The 19,971-nt window shown below is 32.7% G+C and overlaps 8 protein-coding genes and 2 pseudogenes across 10 annotated transcripts, besides 2 other annotated features; 6 read left to right on the top strand and 4 right to left on the bottom strand.

The window, feature by feature from the left end:
- Positions 1-671: 671 nt before the first annotated feature.
- Positions 672-19,971: part of a mobile genetic element that runs on past the window's edge.
- TVAGG3_0596830 lies at positions 3,669-4,250 on the top strand (annotated as a pseudogene). Its single transcript has one exon. A coding segment is annotated over exon 1 (582 nt).
- Positions 4,579-5,058, top strand: TVAGG3_0596820 (uncharacterized protein; the record flags this gene model as incomplete). Its single annotated transcript, XM_051239637.1, has 1 exon — positions 4,579-5,058. The coding sequence occupies one exon, from the start codon at positions 4,579-4,581 to the stop codon at positions 5,056-5,058; it is 480 nt and encodes a 159-aa protein (XP_051097461.1).
- TVAGG3_0596810 (uncharacterized protein) lies at positions 5,086-5,660 on the top strand (the record flags this gene model as incomplete). The annotated part of the gene is made up of 1 exon (XM_051239636.1): positions 5,086-5,660. A coding segment is annotated over one exon (575 nt), but the record flags the coding sequence as incomplete, so codon positions are not given.
- TVAGG3_0596800 (Poxvirus D5 protein-like family) lies at positions 5,736-6,320 on the top strand (the record flags this gene model as incomplete). Its single annotated transcript, XM_051239635.1, has 1 exon — positions 5,736-6,320. One exon carries the CDS (start codon positions 5,736-5,738, stop codon positions 6,318-6,320), a length of 585 nt encoding a protein of 194 aa, XP_051097459.1.
- TVAGG3_0596790 (protein of unknown function, DUF4108 family) lies at positions 6,358-6,776 on the top strand (the record flags this gene model as incomplete). The annotated part of the gene is made up of 1 exon (XM_051239634.1): positions 6,358-6,776. A coding segment is annotated over one exon (419 nt), but the record flags the coding sequence as incomplete, so codon positions are not given.
- On the top strand, positions 8,332-8,442 carry TVAGG3_0596780 (uncharacterized protein; the record flags this gene model as incomplete). Its single annotated transcript, XM_051239633.1, has 1 exon — positions 8,332-8,442. A coding segment is annotated over one exon (111 nt), but the record flags the coding sequence as incomplete, so codon positions are not given.
- Positions 9,787-10,461, bottom strand: TVAGG3_0596770 (KilA, N-terminal/APSES-type HTH, DNA-binding family; the record flags this gene model as incomplete). Its single annotated transcript, XM_001293078.1, has 1 exon — positions 9,787-10,461. The coding sequence occupies one exon, from the start codon at positions 10,459-10,461 to the stop codon at positions 9,787-9,789; it is 675 nt and encodes a 224-aa protein (XP_001293079.1).
- Positions 10,625-14,506: a mobile genetic element.
- On the bottom strand, positions 15,860-16,725 carry TVAGG3_0596740 (organellar and viral DNA polymerase type B; the record flags this gene model as incomplete). Its single annotated transcript, XM_051239632.1, has 1 exon — positions 15,860-16,725. A coding segment is annotated over one exon (866 nt), but the record flags the coding sequence as incomplete, so codon positions are not given.
- On the bottom strand, positions 17,201-18,058 carry TVAGG3_0596730 (uncharacterized protein; the record flags this gene model as incomplete). Its single annotated transcript, XM_051239631.1, has 1 exon — positions 17,201-18,058. The coding sequence occupies one exon, from the start codon at positions 18,056-18,058 to the stop codon at positions 17,201-17,203; it is 858 nt and encodes a 285-aa protein (XP_051097455.1).
- On the bottom strand, positions 18,430-19,476 carry TVAGG3_0596720 (annotated as a pseudogene). The gene has a single exon. A coding segment is annotated over exon 1 (1,047 nt).

Raw genomic sequence — 19,971 nt, 5'->3', positions numbered from 1 at the left:
TCGCTAAGGGATATGATTTAATAGCATATCATCCAAATGACATGGATGAATTTACTCCGAGATATTTGATGTCAGAGCTAAATGATGATAATTCAACTATCTTCATGAAACGCGTAAAAAATAGAGACGGAACGAAAGAAGAAAGGTTTATGAGTCCGGATGACTTAGATAGGGAACTTGTTAAAAACGGTCTCGGAATATATGAAATGCCAGCAGATGAGGTACAAGAAACTCCACAGGAAGAAGTTCAGATACAACCAGACATGGAAGAAATAGTTCAGCAACAACAGCTAGAAGAGCCTGAAGGAAACGAACAAGTCCCTCCTTTGGAAACTAACTTCACAAAACTAGATGAAGATTTGGAACAGCCGAAAAATCTTGACCCTCAACAAGAGTATGAGGTGAATATGGAATCTTTCCAAGAGTTAAAGAAAAATTCGGCTGACGGAGTAGAAGAATATCGAAAAATGTTTGCCGACATACAAAAGACTCCAACACCAGATGAAAATATTCAGCATAGAATGAAAGTACTGAAAGAAAATGTACACAAATACAACAACCCTTTTTACTTACGAGCATACAACGTTCAATCTTTGGATGAACTCGGTGAAAATAAAAGGTTAAATTTCACCAAAACATATAGAAATGAAACATTGTTTAAAGTTCATTCAGAACCTAGCCAAGATGGAAACAAACCTACTTTTGTTTCTGCAGACTATGGAACTACAATGAGATGGGGTCATAAAGCTAACCCGGATAGGTGGTTCATAAACTTACAACCACAATTCCAAGAAGTTGTAGACGCAATGGAAGTGAATGGTGAACCAGATATAGCTGGTATTTCAGCGCGGCTTTAATGCCATTGAAAGATATGAAACATGCAGATATTTGGACAGTATGAAATGAACATGGCTGATGAAAATATAACACCTGACGTTCTAGAACATTTATCTCAAAGAACTACACAGAACCATAAAGATGGTATATTTGGTGAAGAGTTTAGAAAGAAAGTTAGGGATAGAGAAGGAAGAGAACCTATTGTACATGACCTTGCAAACGAAAGTTTACAAAATGTCATAAAAACTTACTTTGCAGACAATGAACCGAGAAGGGATGAATATTTAAGAAAACTCAAATGGACAGTACCAAATGAAATGTTAGTATTGAAAAACATGTTCCTTGACAAAATAAAACCAACTACAGAAATAAATGACCCAAGACTGAAACATTGGGTAAAAGCTTTCCCATTCACAAAAGATATTTGGTAACATGGAAAGAAAACCAGAATGGCTACAAAACATATATTTGGAAACGAGCTTATTCCATATGGACAAGCTCTGTTTGAAGAGCTTGAACCGGAAACTCAGGAAAGAGTCATGCAAACAATACGCGAAGACTCAAATACAAACTATGACAAAATCTTTCTAGGATATAGGTTACCTGAGATGGGCGACCAGAGCTCAAAGGCAAAAGGACATGGAAATTTGCAACATACTAGGTGAACATGAGGCAAAGATGCAACAACTTGAAGCAGAGGGCAAGTTACCAAAAGCGACACCAAAGAAGAAGAGAAGAGTAGAACAAAGTGAAAGTAGTGAAGAAGTAACTTCATCTAGTGAAAGTAGTGGCAATGAAGGAAAAAGAAGTTAAAAACTCAGTCAGGAAGAAAGTAAAGCTTGGTCCACGTGGGTTCTATTATGACATATAATCAACTATTCTATATTTTTACCCATATGAAATGTACGCCGCTCAGAATATAACGCCAACAGTTTTGGATGCAATGAATGGAAATGTTTCCGAATGGTATAACGAATGCGACAATGCCATTAGAAGGTCAGAAATAGTTCCTGGAACTTACGAATATACAACTGCTGTTTCTTATGGAAACGTAGGTGAGTTTGGAGAAGGTTCTTCAAAACAGTAGATATTGCTTGCGACAGGTTTCATATTATTTCTATTGACAACTCATTCTTATACGTGGAACAAGACATTGAAATAAAACCTTCTGCCAAGTTGTCTGACAAGAAAGGTTGCAATGGAATTTTCTATGTCGGATACCAATATGCTCCAGAAGTTTTCATGGATATAAGATATATTCTAACTCTGACTTAGTTCAAACAGTAACATGGGCAAACTATGAATGGTTCGCTTTGAGAAACTCAGTACAACCACAAGCTAGAGAACAAACAGACCAGTATGCAACTATTGAGAAAATAAGAAGACTTGACCCTAACGTTCCAGGAGTTTATGTGACCTTTCTGGACAAACTGCAGCAGCAGTAACCAAAGTAAAACTGAAACTTAGAGTTCCTTTGTCATCTTTCCTCATCTTCAGGTTTTTAAGATACTTGCCAAACTGGGCAGGAAAAATTTCTATCGAACTTACTCAAGCAAAAATAACTTAGTCATTGCACCAACACAAGACCCATTCACTATTACAGACGTAAAGGGAACAAATCAAACGTCATTCGCCGAATTTTGCAAAGCAAGGTTGACTTAGACTTTGGTTTCTCAAACTTCAACAATGAAGTAAACTATTATTTCAATGCTGCTGGAACTGCTTGGGACCCAGTTAAGTTCACATGCGAACAGTTTGAATGCAAGAGAATAGAAAGCAGACTTGCAGTCTATATGTTTGGACCCAGATATTTCAAATGCTTTAGCTGCCAAATATATTGCAGTTCCACTTATGTTCCCTATACACCAAATATCTGTCAAAGACTTGCAGGTGAAGTTGGAAACAAAGTGCTGACCCAGGTGCAAGAACAGATATTGCCTTAACAACTGCAATGAAACATGCAGATACTATGTTTGTACTGTTCAGACGAACTATAAATGACTATTCTTGTTTCTACAACCCCGGTATTAAATATCATATAAACATAGATGGCAAATATTATCCAAGAGAAGAATATTCTACAGTTGAGGATATGAGGTCATACAACTTGACATTAGATGCTATGAACTTTAACAACAACTTCACAACAACCATTAACCCTGAAATGCAAAGTTCTATTATGCCATATGTGAAAGTATGGACCCATGCAGGAGCTCAAAAAACTCAATATACAAATAGAGACCGTTCAAACTTTTGGCTTGGCATTCCATTTGCTGACTCAGAAGACTTTATGGGTGGTATTTCAACTGTTGGTACAGTTCAAATACAATATACTGGTGACAGAGACGGTCCAGATGAATTGAAAGCAAAGAAGTTTACAAAACCAATAGCACTTTTCACGGAAGATGCTTTTGAAGATTCGTTCGATGAAACCTGCTGGGGCTCCTCAGATTGGTATAACGACAGCTTCCATCGAGCAGATTTTGGCAGCAGGTCAGTAAGTTGTTCTTGAACTGACTTCTCTCCGTCAAATATTGACAGTACGCCAGTTTTGATATAATATTGTATTATAAACTTTCCTTTAGAAATATCGGTCAGTTTTGTTGTTATATTTTTGTCTGCTTCAAGAACTTTCACCATTTCAGTTATACCAACTTTCTTTGCTTTATGAAAATATTTTGGTTCAGCAAAGACTGCTATTCTATAACATTTTCCATTGTTTGTGTAAAGAACTACTCTGTCAATGTATTTGTACTGTTTGTGTGTGTAAACTTTGTTTTGCTTCAATTCGAAGAGATACTCAAATACGTCCATATTTTTATTCTCAGTAAAATGTCATTTCCGAAAAATAGAAGCGTAAGTGTTTCAAAAGGTTTAATGGCGGTGGCAGATGTGAAGTTAAATTCACCAACTCAAACAAACAGTCAAAGTGTTGTTGTCAATGTCAAAGACAGAGATGTTGAAGTGGGGAAACCATACGAAGACAAAGATGGTATAACAATAGTTCCTGTAAAAGAACAACCAACATATCCTGAAGTTAGCAGAGACTTAAGTTCTGTTGCAGATATTCGAAACGACTACCAACAACTTAAAGACAAACTTAAAACTCAGGAGAAGATTTGTCAAGCTTTAGGTATAATGTTAAACTTGGTCGAACACAACCCTGTAAAAGTGAACTCATATGTCATTGCACCTCATGAAGTTTTGAAAGAACTATTGAAACTTTTGACAGAGGCAGACGATATAAACATCAAGAAATAGAACCCGACATTGCTTGCTGTGGTGTTTCATATAATATCATTGACAAAATATACGTTATGAAAGGAGGTGAAACGTTGAACTTAAAATATAGTTTCCCAGACGTTATAAAAATATTTGACGACCACAACATTTCATTAAAATTTAGTTGCTAAGTAAATGGCAGAAGACATAGTGGTTTATACTATTACGACTAAAAACCTGAGTCATATAATTCTATAACAACAAACTTACAAAGTCGTCAAGGACGATATTGTAAACTAACCTTAAACACAATGACGACTAAAGCCTGTTTTGCTCTTTTGACACCAGAAGACTTTGTTGTTGTGAATGGTAAAAAATACTCCTTTGAAGATACTTACTCAGATATACCACCAACAGGTTTTGTTGACTTATTTAATACTTTAAGGACGGATGTAACATGTGCTGCAACTAGAGCAGGTTTCATTATTTGGATGTCCGACTGAGTTTACTATAAACGATATGAGCTATAATACAAAACTTATATCTGGTTTTTACTACCAACAGTTTCCTATAACAGGAAAAGGTGTCATACAAGGTTTGTCTGTTCCATTGACTTTAAGTACACCTATTTTATATATTGTTTCAAACTTAGGTTCAAAGTGCTATTCGAATGTCGACAGAAACTACTATGACCAAAAGATACTCATGCGTATAAACAACACTTTCTCTGCTGGTTTGCCTATTGTTCATTCGAATGCAGAGTTTTCAGCTTTAGTGAACTCAAACACTTTGGCAAACATAAACTTAACCTTAGTTGACGCAAACTTTGTTCCTGTAAAACTTTTATGTCCTATGTATTTGTCAATGACAGCAGAAAGTTTCGAATTGGAAGATGCAACTGGTGAAAGTATTGTACTACAAGAACAACTTCAACAACAAATAGCTCAAGAACAACAAATGCAACAAATGGAACAAATGCAACAACAAAGTCAAGAATAAAAAAATATTTTTTTTATTTTTATAAAAATGTACAGAATAGATGTTTCAGATTTTTATGACTTCCAAACATTCAGAAATATGTGTCCATTTCGAGACTATAACAAAGCAGTCGAGAATTTGAAACGTTTAGTCATTTATGTCGACTCTGCCCCAGAATGTTATGTTATGAAAGAATGGGATGTTGTCTTTAACAAACCAAGAGCGACAATAGTTTCAGAACAAGAATGTAAACAGAAACTTAAGAAAATAAAAGTCGTACAAGTTGGTATGAAGATGTTAGATGCTTGGGATATCTTATTGTCAAAACTTGAAGATTTTTCAGTTCGTGGTATAAAGTTCTATACACCATCTCCAAACTTCTATTCTATCTTCACTGGATATAAATACGAACAAGTAGAATGGAAAGAAAATGTTATAGAAGCTTGGTTAGACCATGTCAAAGAAATTATATGCAATGGAAACGAAAGAGTCTATGAGTATATCTTATGTTGGTTTGCAAACATCTTACAACATCCAAGTGCTAAAAATGAAACTGCTCTCATTATAATTGGAAAACAAGGAACAGGTAAGAACACTTTCTTTACAGATATTTTGTGCAAACTGTTAGAAGGTTATTCGAATCCGAATATGACAAACTTAGAAAACATTGCGGTAAATTTAACTCTTCAATAGAGAATATGAAACTTATAGTATGTAACGAACTTCAAAGTATAGATACAACAAAGGTTTTGAACTCAGATGCTTTGAAGAGTCTTATAACAGACAAAGTTGGAGTTGTTGAAAGAAAATATAAAGACCAAAGAGTTTGTGAAAATGTTGCAAATTTCATTATGGTTTCAAACAACGCTGTTCCGATGAAGTTAGAAAGTTCTGACAGAAGATATGTAGTTGTCAGAACGTCAGATTCTCATATGCAAGATACAGAATATTTTGACGACTTAGCAGAAACTTTGACATCTGACTTTTACAACCACTTGTTCTCATATTTCATGACATTAGATATTTCTAAGTTCAATCCAAGACAAATTCCACATACCGAAGAGAGACAAACATTGTTAGAAGCAAACAAGAGTGTATATGAACTGTTCATAGATGAAACTGACTTTGAGTGTTTAGATGAAAGGTCATTGTACGATTCGTATAAACAATATTGTCAAGAGTATGGTTATATGACAGCGTCTAAACGAACATTCTTGGCAAATGTCAAAAGTCTTTTAGACGTACAGAATGGTGTATATACAAAGAAAAATTTTTATGAGTAAATTTTAAAAAAAATATTTTTTTTATCCGATAGGAAAGATGACAAAATTCATCTCAGTCAACAAGTACATGTCAGGACTTAAAGAAGAACTAGACCCATTCACATATTTGAATGTTTACTTCTACCATTTTGAAAAGTCTACATTTGACAAAGTTTGGAACATCGAACCAGTTAAGTTTGCTATTGTGACTAAAAATGGTGCGAAATTTGAAGACTTAGACATAGAAGGTTTGTTAACAGTCAAAGAAAGTTTTGACAGAAGGTTTTCAAACCTTAAAGAAGGCAAAGCATACAAACTTGTTATACCTTATGAACCAAAGAAAGCAGACGACTATGAATATTATGAGTCTAAGATAGTTGAAGTTCAAGGTAAATTGGGTAAAAAGATTTTAGAGTCTAAGCCGGTGTTTGCTCCTAAAGAGAAGAGAACATTGACATTGACCCAGAAATGTTCTAAAAATAAAATTTTATTTTTACATGTCATATCTCCCCTTCTCTGGTTCTGGTTCTTTCTTCTCTTCTTCTACTTTCTTTTCTTTCTTTTCTCTCTTCTTCTTCTCTGGTGGAGTTATGTCAAACTTCTCAGAACCATATTTTTGTAAAAGGTCTTTGTCCTTTAATAGCTCTTCTATTCTGTTTTCTATTTCATTTTCAAGAACAGCGCATGTGTCTTCTTTGCATTCTAAGAAGTTTTGTTGGACTTCATCTCTCCAAGAGGCGTCATCTCTGTCAACAAGTCTGTCATTGACAAATTTTAAGACTTCTCTGCTTAATGTTTTATGGTTCTTGTCATATTCCAGAAACAGAACTTTAGAACAAATTCACCTTTCTTGTTTACACTATGTAAGATTTTATGGTCGACAGATGTTTTGCTGTCGAAAAGCTTGTCTCGAATATAGATAGCGAAATCGCTAGACATTTTCTAAAAGATAAAAATTTTAATTTTTCTAAAAATATGTTAGAAAAAAAGTTTGCTGACATTGACAAAAAATTTGAGAATGTTTTAAATAAGAACAAGAGGAAGTTGGAAAATGCTCAGATAAAACCCATACATGACAAGTTCTTATTTGCTCAGAATGGTATAACAGGTCTAATTGCACCGCCTGGGTCGGGTAAGACTTTCACTTATCTTAAAATGGCTGCACAACAACAAGAACTAGATGAAGAAGAACCCATTCTATGAGTTAGTAGTCATTTGTAGTACTTCTGGTCAATTCGACCAAACCGTAAATTCGTTCAAAGATATTATAAAGAAGTCTAAGTTAGTATGTATAAAAGACTCTGAGTTGTTAGATTGGATAAAGAAGTACCAAAGAAGAGTTTTGAAGTACAATGCTATAAATGAGTATGTCAATTCGAAGTTTAAAGACCCAAATGAGGAAATGCAGAGAATATTAGAGAAGAAACACTTCAGAAACAAACAGAAAGAGATAGAATACATTTCGAAGAAATTGCAATCTTACGATTGGAAGACTTACCTCACAGATGTCTTCTTATCTTAGATGACTTTGCTTCTCATCCTTTGTTAAAGAACAGAGAACAAGACATGTGTCGAATTCTTAAGAAGCTCAGACACTTTAACATTTCAGTTGTCATTTGTGTACAGACAGCAAAGAGTTTAAGTAAGGATGTAAAGAGAATACTTACTGACATTGTACTTTTCCCCGGATTGTCCGAAGACGATTTCATGGAACTTATGAAAGAGTCCATGGCAGGTAAGTTTGACAGACATGAACTATGGGAGAAGTACAAAGTCATACAAGACCCTCATACTTCTTTCAGAATTCACATCTACGCAAACAAAGTTCAAATTGTAAAAAGTCAAGCTTGAAAAATGTAAGTGTTTGTCTTAGTCTGTTGTGGTGCTGGGGCTGTCGGTTCTTCTGGCTTTGGAAGACATTCAGGAAGAGGAACGTCAGCCATCCGTTTGTGTCCTGTCGGAAGGAAGAGTTCTTCCAGTTGTCCGTTTGTGTCCTGTCGGAAGGAAAAATTTTTCCTGTCGGAAGGAAAATTTTTTCCAGTTGGAAGGAAATTTTTTTCCTGTTGGAAGGAAATTTTTTTCCAGTTGTCGGGAAATTTTTTTCCTGTCGGATGGAAGGACTCGGAATGCCAGAAGGATTTGACAAGACAATTTACTTTATAGAGCTACCTGAGCCATCTTTGGTGTCAAGCTTGAAAAATAAATGGTTCATTTACTCTTCCTCTTTGAAGTTGTCAAAATACTCTGTTATTTTTTCTTTCAGTAGCGGCAAATCTTCTTTGAAGGTAAGTATTGTACAACCTTTCATATCATAGTGTGTTTGAGGTAACGTATCTTGAACTATTTGTTTCACATCTTCATTCGGTGTCATTGAAATAGGGTTGTTAAAAATATCAAAAATTAGCGTTTTGAAGACACCATGGTGTCTTATAATTTTCCCTTCCTTATTGGCGTGTAGAAATAAATGCGCCAATAGATTGAAGGAGAAGAATTGTTTTTCTCTTAATGAACTTTAATCCTTTTGATATAAGAATATTAAAAACATTAATATAATTTCGATTTCGGAAATTAAATTTCCAAATTTTTTGTCGATTTCGGAAATAACAGGATCCCGCATCCAACACGCAACAACAAAACACAAAACACACTTTTTGGTTCTTTCATCGTTTTAATCGTAATTTATGTAATAAATGATTTGGATAAATTTTACAAAAATAGAACCTATATTATATTCTTTTCAAAGATTCTTGCAAATCATCAAAAATAATTGTATTTTAAAAAACGATCAAATTATCCTTTCATTATTTTAAACTTAAATCAGTTTTTATGATTGACTAAAGCAATCATATTTATTCATCATTAAATAAACAAAAAAATAATATTTGAGAGTTATTTCAAAAAAAAACACATTGAATTTATTAATTTGTCTCAATTTCAGTATTATAAATTTTATAATTTCAATATTTTGAAATACACTTTTTAATATTTCAATATTTATGATATTTCAATGTATTAAGTGGTCTCAAATTGAGCTTCTCAAATATAAGTTGGCCTATTCAAATAATAAAATTAAATAATATTTAAAATAATAAATAAAAGTGATTGAGGTCATAACAAACGGCTGTTTCAGTCATTAATTCTTAAAAATAAAAAGGGTAAAAACTAAATACAATGGGTAAAATTCAATAGTGTCTGTGCTATCGTTCAATTTGAAGGTGTCTTTTGAAACCGCAAGACACATTGAATTTTTGAATAGTGTATTATGGTTTGACAGACACCAATGAAAAAAATAAAATGATATTTATTTTAAATATATAAGATCCTTATATAAAATATAAATATTTTATCGTTTTATTTTCTTGTTTTAGAAATGTTTTTTATTGAAAAATCAATAAAACTAACTCCAAAATAAAATTTTTGATTTAAAGACACTATGATGACACCAGGCAAATCTTCCAAGACACCTATCGTCGGGAATCTAACAACCCTACATTGAAATCGGTAAGTTTTCGCGATAGAACCAATTTCTGTCAGATTTGTAAATCTTAGCAAGGTCGTAAAAGCTTTTGTTGTTTCTTCTGACTAAATGCAACATAACCATATCTCTGTCTTCTTCATTTTCCATCTCTTCAGTGTAAATCATATACTTATAGTTCTTTTCCTTTCCTTTTGGTACCGAACGTGGTATTCTTTTCTGTATGTTTTTGTCTTTTGCTTCAATGACTTCATCTTTTGCTTCAAGCTTGTTCTCTAGCTCTTCACGTTCTTGTCTATGAATTTCATCTAACATCATGAAAATATAACAAGCGTAACGAGGTGAAGCCCACATTGCAACAGCATTTACAAGAAGTCTATGTACGTACCAACCTCTCAAACCATTTGGCAAATTTTTACGATTTTCGAATGGAATCTCGACCCGCGGTTTTCCGAGGGTCGCAAACATATGAGGAAATTCTTCTAAAAGTTCTTTTGTCTGTTGGTTTTCAAACCAATGATGTGCTTGCTTTGTAGAACGAAGAGCATTCAAAATACTTTGCATTTGGTACATGTCATCTTTGACCGAACGAATGAGACGTAACTGTTTGTTATACTGAACCCACTCGTATTCTTCATTTATGGCTTCATGAACGATAGCAGTTGTTGTGTTCTCTGTTGTTGTCATATCTGTCTTTACATACAAAATAAAAAATAAAATAAAAATAAAATTAGCGTTATTTTCTAACTTTCACAAAAGACCAAAAATAAACGCTTTACATGTATTTTTCAGCAACTTCGTCAAATAATTTTATAGCTTTCTCTATCTCATCTACTTCAAACGTTTCTTTGAGATATAAAAATTGCTCACATTTGCTCACATTTTGGCACTTTTTTTGTACGTTTGTCAAAAAATTGTGAGGAAGATCTCACAAAAATAGTCAAAATGTGAGCAAATTTTGAGAAGTGCTCACATTTTGACATACGATTATTTTCATACGTTTTTTTGATGAATTCTAATAAAACTTCATTACCACTTTCAGAACGAAGCGTAACTTTTCAGCACGTAACGCTCTATCATGTGTAGTGACATATTATTCAAAAAAACTCAGATTGCTTATCTTATAATAACAATTTCATTAGAAAAAATGCACGATTTCACGCTAAAACTTTGAAGCAATTCTTAAATTCGGATAAAAAATCGATATGTATTACACTTTAAACTTCAAAAAATGGTTCAAAATTTAGACTTAGTTTATCTTAACAATATAGCAGATTTTAAGCCGAACAAGTAGGAGTAATAGAAATAGCTCTTGAAAATAATTACAATTAGTAATATGTAAGTCAAAGTTCGAGTATTCTAATAAATAAACGTTCCGGATTTTCTTTACTACAAGAATCAATACTTAATATATAGAAGCAACAGTAAAAACTTATTAGAGATTCAAAAAGAAAGTTGACTAAAGAGAATCTTTTTATATAAGTAATTTTATTTTTTTGAAATACGAGATCGAATAAACATGTATTTTATTTTATTACTATAATAATACGTTTTTACATAGTAAGAAAGTTTAGAGACTGAAATGAAATTAAAAATTGAGAAAAAAATAAAGCTTTTCTATAAAAATTCATATTAATATATAGTATAATGATATTACAATTTATTGATAGTTGTGTTAGAAAAAAGGTACATTCACTATTTTTGACAAAATTTTAAATTTTCATGGGGTTGTAAATCTTATAATAACTAGATGAATAAGGAATAAATCCCAGTATGATGTGCATCATTATATTAAACACTATATGTAAGGCTGGTGATTCTATTAACACTTATGAAGATCTATAGTATTTGAGCAGATAAATTTGATAATTTCCAAAACTCTTATATTTCAAAATTAAAGTGTGCGAATGCATTTAAATGAGAGCAAAAAGAGATTGATGCTGTTAAAACTATGTGTTAATTTGCAATTATTTCGCATCACAAGAACTACCCAGTAAATTCGGCTATCTTTCTTTGCAATTATTCTCCATTATACATATAATATAATGGTTAGGGTTTGAAGAAAAGTTACTAGAGAATTATTGACTTTTGAAATAATGCAGAATTTTACTTGAAGAAATCATTAATTTATGAGTTCCAAATTGCTAAGCATGACGAAGGATCATTAAATTTGCTACAATTAAATACACTTATTGCAGAATTAAGATTTTTGAAATTAAAAGTTTGAAATATTGCCTTTTTGAATAAAAATTTAAATTTTATTATATAATCATGATAATATCTTATAGAAATTAAAAGAAAATATTTTAAACCATTCAAATATTTTGAATGTCTTATCAATTTAAAATATTAAAAGATAGCTTGATTTTATCATCATTAGTTGTTATCAAAGTTTTCTTCTTTTGATGAACAACAGTAAATGATTTGTTAATTACTTGTCTTCCTTTTTCGCAGCAAAATCGAAAGTTATGATGATAATCTTGCTCTCAATTTTGAAACTCTCTGATTTACAAGTAAGCATTCCTTTGGAAAAGCAGTCCTATTCTGTTTTCAAGATATTTTAAAGCCTCAATTTCATACAATGCGCAGATCTATTCGAAATTGCAAGAACTCTCAAGAAAAATGCAGCAGCAAAGAAGATTCCATAGTTTCTAGCATCAAAAATTTACAACCTTAATACAACAGTTAAAGAGAAGCTCGAAAAGAAAATATTTAACCATAAAGCTGGAAACCATTCGATATCTACTATTGGATCTAATAAAAAGTTAATTATAACATATTTAACATGCTATTTGTTGACTTTGTTCCATTATATTACCATATATATCTTTTTGAAATCTAAAATATTTTTACAATTTTAACCATGTGTTGTTGAAACCATATATCAATCTTAGCTAAAGTATAGTTTATGAGTCTGTCACCATCTAACGTATGAATTTTCAAAAATGTCAAATATGTTCATTTTTTCTGTAGATTCAGCCATAATTTCACGTTGTTATACTATTCAACTATTATTTAATATTTTTATCGATTTAAATATATGATGAGATGCTTAGTTCTCCTGGAAATCGATTTTTAATCGCAATTTTAACTTTCCAAAAAAAATTCAAAAATAAAAATCCCTCTCAATTTTCTAAGTTTTATAACTCGCCAAATCTCTAGCCAATTTTTTTGGCCCGTATAAATATTGTTTGGCACTATATAGGGATGCTATTTATCATATTTTCATCCCATTTTACTGTTATCGCCTAGTGAATGTACCTTTGTTAGAAAAAATATACAACTAAAATGTCAGTTTTAAAAAATTTAAAAATTATATTAAAACAATAGTCATTGAGGATGGTTAATTGCAAAAACTCAAGAAACTATCATTATCTCTCTTTGCTTAACACATCTACAACTGGAAACATCATTCCAAATGAAGTTCCTCAGTCTCGTCAAAATTTCTCTCTCATCTACAACAAGCTTAACTCAAAACTCAAGAAACTATCATTATCTCTCTTTGCTTAACACATCTACAACTGGAAACATCATTCCAAATGTTGCATTCAAGAATCCTATTATTATTCTTTCTTTCAATCTTTTATATTTACTCTTTAAATTCTAATATAATATAAATTCTTCATTTCCTTTGTTTAAACTTTTTTCATTTTAATACCATTTTATCAGATAGTAATTTTTGTTTTTCTCTGACCAAAAATCTTCTCAATTTAACTCCACCTTCACAAAAATTCATTGAGTTCTCTCAAAATTCTTGTATTTTTGGTATACTTAAAGTATCATCTTCAAATATTTTTTTGGAGAAAATTGACTTTGCATAATATCGTAATACTTTTTAAGGCAGATAGATTTACCGTAAGTTGAAGAACTTTTAATTTGAACAGAAATTATTCAACAAATATTCTTTTTATTTGATCAATAAATTGTAATATCATTATACTATATATTAATATGAATTTTTATAGAAAAGCTTTATTTTTTTCTCAATTTTTAATTTCATTTCAGTCTCTAAACTTTCTTACTATGTAAAAACGTATTATTATAGTAATAAAATAAAATACATGTTTATTCGATCTCGTATTTCAAAAAAATAAAATTACTTATATAAAAAGATTCTCTTTAGTCAACTTTCTTTTTGAATCTCTAATAAGTTTTTACTGTTGCTTCTATATATTAAGTATTGATTCTTGTAGTAAAGAAAATCCGGAACGTTTATTTATTAGAATACTCGAACTTTGACTTACATATTACTAATTGTAATTATTTTCAAGAGCTATTTCTATTACTCCTACTTGTTCGGCTTAAAATCTGCTATATTGTTAAGATAAACTAAGTCTAAATTTTGAACCATTTTTTGAAGTTTAAAGTGTAATACATATCGATTTTTTATCCGAATTTAAGAATTGCTTCAAAGTTTTAGCGTGAAATCGTGCATTTTTTCTAATGAAATTGTTATTATAAGATAAGCAATCTGAGTTTTTTTGAATAATATGTCACTACACATGATAGAGCGTTACGTGCTGAAAAGTTACGCTTCGTTCTGAAAGTGGTAATGAAGTTTTATTAGAATTCATCAAAAAAACGTATGAAAATAATCGTATGTCAAAATGTGAGCACTTCTCAAAATTTGCTCACATTTTGACTATTTTTGTGAGATCTTCCTCACAATTTTTTGACAAACGTACAAAAAAAGTGCCAAAATGTGAGCAAATGTGAGCAATTTTTATATCTCGTTTCTTTACCTTTCGTGGGAGCACCATACATTTTCTCAAACTTTTCAAGTAGTTCTGTTTCAGCAGCTCTCATATCGTTAACAAACGCAACCTTGACTCTATTGACTATACTGTCATATCTTTGAGTTATATTATATGTTCTTCCTATCTTATATCTCTTTGTATTGAAGTCCTTCGGTTTCTGAACGATGTAAAGTAAGCCCTCACTGCAACGTTCAGTATCGAATGAACCATATGTTATGAAATTATATCCAACAACTGGGTCAATCCAGAACAAAACTACTGGTATAAGACTTTTGTCTATAAGATATGCTCTTGTTCCATAGAATCTTACCGATATCATCAGCTCAGGATTTCTTGTCAAAATTTTCTGAGTTGAAGCATTTCTAACCCAGTCGTGGGATGTTTTCTTTCCAGATAGTGTTAAAATGTCTGACAAAGAATATTTTTTGTATTTCTTTGAGTATCTTACGTTTAAATCACCTATTCTAACCACTTTGGTCTCATTGTCTATCTTTTTAACTGTTTCAAACTCAGTGTTTGTCATTTTCTGTTCTTACATACAAAATAAAAAAAAATATTTTAAAAAAAACTAACTTTAATTTTTCTATCTTAAGGAAATTCATGATTTCAGGGATTTTTTTGACGAAGTGTCAAAGTTCTCTTCGTAAAAAAAATACAGTTATATCATGAAATTTGGTCATTTTTTCACGATTTTCATAGAGTTTTGGCGAGTAAGATTTCTTACGTACTCGCAATTTTTTACGATTTTCATGAGTTTTTTTACGATTTTCATGAGTTTTTTGACGAAGTGTCAAAGTTCTCTTCGTCAAAAAAATACAGTTATATCATGATTTTTGGTCATTTTTTCAGCAAAAATATATTTTAGGGTAGATGGTTTTTAGGTGTCACCAGGTCGCTCGGTCACTCGGTCACTCGGTTAAATGAACTTCTCTGAAAAAGTGTGACAACATGACATTTTGACAACAACACAGGAAATAGACTTCTTCGTAAATGTTTTGTCAAAACTTCTTCGTATATGTTTTGTCATGATTTCATCGTATATGTTTTGTCAAGACTTCTTCGTAAATGTTTTGTCATGATTTCATCGTCAATGAGCGTAAATCAGACAAAAATATATTTTAGGTGAAGAGGTGAGATCTCACCTGTTTTCTCACCTCTTTTCTCACCCCATATGTCCTTACTGAAAAAGTACGTGTTCCATATGCCATTTTACTCAGAATTCAATAAAAATATATTTTAGGTGAAGAGGTGAGATCTCACCTCTTTTCTCACCTCTTTTTCACAAGCGTCTTACATGAATTGTACGATGTATATTTGAAATCCTAAACAGTTTCGTAGCTTCTATTTCTTCGCTGAGGATATCGAATGTTTTAACAATGCCGAAGGTTTCTTTATATTTCTTCTTGACATCTGAAAGAAGGAAATCGTCAGCAGTTGGATAGTTTTTGTTCAGAAATGTCAACATGTCCATTTTATCTTCTGCTGGTTTCTCTGCTTCTTTCTTTAAGTCAGCATAGTCGTTTCGCATACGTTCTATCTCTTTGACGGAGTAGTTATATTTCCTCATTGCTGCTTTACATTTTGAACATTGTGGGTTCATTTTAGCATTGTACATTGAAATTTGACCTGCTAGAACAACTAAGGCGTCAATGGTTTTCTTTAACTCAAAAGTTGCTGGTTTTATCTGTTCGTTCCATACTTTACCTCTTCTATCTTTATCTCTTATCTGCCATACACATTTTGCAACTAACGAAACAAAGTTGTCGTAGGTCTTAAATTCTTCAGATTTATATATGTCAGAGATGTTCTTATATAACATGTCGCAGTCTTTGTCCATGACTTTGTGGTTGCAATGAAATCCAAGAAACTCATAGTTTACCTTACGTATGAACTTCTTTATTTCTACTGAGTCAGTTGCTTTGACTTCTATTTCATCGAATTCTGGAATAGTGAGCTTTTGTTGTTGTATTTCAGGAAGTTTAGGTAGATGGTCAATAATATCTTGCATTTCATAAAGATATTCTTCATTTGTTTCATCTTTTGCAGTGCAGTCTAAATCTCCTTGGAGAAGTTCCTGCTTTATCTTCTGGATTTCTGTTTCGAAAGTATATGAAGAAGGAATGAAGCTTTTCATTTCTACTAACATTGAAGTTGGGTTCATGACTAACGAGTTTGGTGCTGTTGTTGCTAACATGTTCTTACAATAAAAATAAAAAATATTTTTTTAAAAAAACTAAAATATATTTTTTATCTTAAGGAAATTCATGAAAATTCAAGAGGTGAGAAAAGAGGTGAGAAAACAGGTGAGATCTCACCTCTTCACCTAAAAAATATTTTTATTGAATTCAGACCAAAACTCATGAAAATTCAACGGGTGAAAGAATACGATGGAGCCAAAAGTGGCTCGACCTCAAAACAAGCATTTTGTGAAGAATATAGCAACCCGCTGTTTTCCGCCGGTTGGTTTTTATACAAAATTCAACGGGTGACAAAACATTTACGATGAAGAAGTTTTGACAAAACATTTACGATGAAGTTTATTTCCTGTGTTGTTGTCTAAATGTCATGTTGTCTCATTTTTTCAGAGAAGTTCGTTTAACCGAGGGACCGAGTGACCGAGTGACCTGGTGACACCTAAAAACCATCTACCCTAAACATCTCATTTTAACTCACTTTTTCAGCACTTTTCCGTAGTTGTATATGAAAGACAATTCGAGATAAAAGTCATAGTACAATGGTATAATATGCTGCACACCGTTTGTTGTGAACCAAACTTGAAAGTCAGAGAAACTGTTACTAGGTGGTTCGTAGAATTTAGAAGCAAAGTCATAAAAGTCCTTACCGATAGATAGAAAACTATTGTTGCTTGAACTGAAACTTGCATGGCACATAACATTTTGAGGGTCAAACACGTTTCTATAAACTGTCAAATCTGCTGGTGGAGGTATAAATTGAAATGGACCATCTGGTGGTAATGGTTCGTTCTGGTTTAGTAACCGAAGAAATTGTGCCCAAGAACGTTTGTCTACTTTCCAAAATAAAAACTCTGTATCTCTTGGAGGGTTAATTTCAATCTTTTGAAATGAAACGGTGGAGTTCATCTTGTCATATTCTAGTTTCAGATAGTATGTTCCATTTAGTAAAGAGTCGTATTTTTCTTGAAATTCCCAATAGTATTTGTTCATTTGAGTTTGAAAGTCATTTAGAGTTTTCTCAAGACTTTCGTCTGAACGAACTGTAAAGATTCTCATTTCATCAAATTTGTCTAGTAGACCATCAGAACCTTTATACTGCCCATGAAAATATACTGCGAACATAAACGCGTTAGTTCTATTTGAAAACAAAACTCTTCTAAATCCTATTGCCTTTGCATCTGAAGGACTTTGAAGCCAACGAATTGGATAGTCAAACCTGTAAGCTCCGGATGAAATTTCTTCATCTGAAATATTCCTACCAGCATTTGTAAAGATATAGTCTAACGGTTTTGTATCTGCTACTTTTGTTCTTTGTTTTTCAACCTGAAGCATTTAATATATGTAAAAATATACTGTTTTAAAAACGTTTTTACTTCATGCAATGTTTTACTTCATGCAATGTTTTATTTCTGTGCCGTCTTCAAGTATGCCCCAGTACTTACGCTTGGAGAGGACATGAACTTCGGAAAATACCTTATCTAGCTTAAAACAGCCCATCTTTTCACCGACCATTCCCATTTCAATGAGTTTGTTGTATCCTTCTTCGTTCGTCATGAGTGCGTCAATGTTCTCATAGTAAACCACAACTTTGGATTTGACTTCGGAGAAGAATTTGTTGTAGTTGTCAAGGACTGCCTTTGCGAACTGAGGGTAAGACCAATGTTCGACAATAGATTTTAATGTGGTTACTAAGCCATTTTGACCTTGAGTGAACTCGTACTTCAAAACAAAAGGAGAAAACCTTTCTACAAAGTTGTCGACCTTCTCATAATGTTTACTCTTCATCTTTTGAGGTTTTTTAATGGAATATCCCCATGTCGAATTCATAAGCAATTTGAGTGTCATTGCAAGTTTGGGGTTTGAAGCTTTCCTAATATCAACGTTGTTGTATGACTTTCCAACTGTATAGTTCCTTCCCGGGAACTCACCATCTTCGTTTGGAATTCCAGTCGGAATATATTGGACAAACCTCATGTATGCAGCGTTAAGGTCGACATAGTATATCTTTTCGTTTGAGTCGAACTTGTCGCAACCAATCGGCCCAGTTTGTGGAAATTCAAGTGAGTCTCTTATCTTCTGAGAAACTTCTCCTGTTATCTCATAAACATCGTCGAAGCAACCTGTTTCATATAAAACCTTCTGACCTAACTCAGATGCTCTCCAATACAATTTGACGTCAATTGGATGTCTCAATGGAAGTTTGTTTATAGCATCTTGAAGTTCTTGCAACCTCATTGGAAGTTCTTCTGGTTCAGGTTGGTATCCGAACAATCCAACTCCTTTTGGAACTGTGTACTTCTTTTGTGCTAGAACTTTGTCTGGAACAACTTTTGGTCTTGCTAACAATGAAAAGTTTGTTTCGTCTTTTGGTACAAAAGTTTCTGTCAGCTTGTCATCTGGAATTGGTTCCAACAAACCTTTCTCGAAAAGAATGTTAACAGCTCTGACAATGTTGCACTTGCCTTTTCCGAACAATGGGTTTGTAAGACTTTCGTTCAACATGAAGTGGTTGTGGACAATTACAATCTTCAACCATGGCAATTTGAAGTCAACAACATAGTCGTCATGTGAAGAACCTTTCTCAGTCGGAATGTTGACTCGGATATTCACATTTGCCAACGGTGCAATTTTTGTCAATTGACCTCTAAGAATGTACCTTGTCTTCACACATGACTCAAGATACTTCATCTTCTCATCTGTAACAAGACCAGAGTTCCTGAGACATGTAAGAATACAAGGTTCATTGACAATTGTTTCAATTGAATTGTAAATTCCATACCTTGTCAAGTCAATGTCAGACTTATTTCTGAACGGGAAATAACCAGCATGTTGTCTGACTGCTTGAGGGTTAGGTTGGTACCATTCGAACTTGACGCTTGCAATTCCTTCAATTGCATTCAAAATGTCTGAGTCGGAGTCAAACATTTGTTCTCTCTTTGTAGTCTTGAAAGCGTCAAGAAGTTGTGCGGCTGTTGTGACATTGCCATGTGCATAGTAAATGTGACCATCCAAATCTGTTATCGTCAATCTGAGATTGTGTCCTTTCTTATTTCCGTCTTGAATTGCAGCAAGTACACCCATGAAGCCTTCTTTGTTCTTTCCTTCGTCAAAGTTTACTGTAAAGGTTCGACCAGATGTAATTTGACTTCTAACTTCACGGTACTTCTCATATGCATATCTTGTTCTTTCCATGGGAACATGTGCGTCTTCACCTTTTCCTTTTTTCCTTCTCAAAGGATGCAATT

The sequence above is a fragment of the Trichomonas vaginalis genome, chromosome II (genome assembly GCF_026262505.1).
Source record: "Trichomonas vaginalis G3 chromosome II, whole genome shotgun sequence".
Classification (NCBI taxonomy): domain Eukaryota; phylum Parabasalia; order Trichomonadida; family Trichomonadidae; genus Trichomonas; species Trichomonas vaginalis.
The sequence above is the reverse complement of the archived record's forward strand: the minus strand, read 5'-3'. Positions and strand labels throughout refer to the sequence as shown.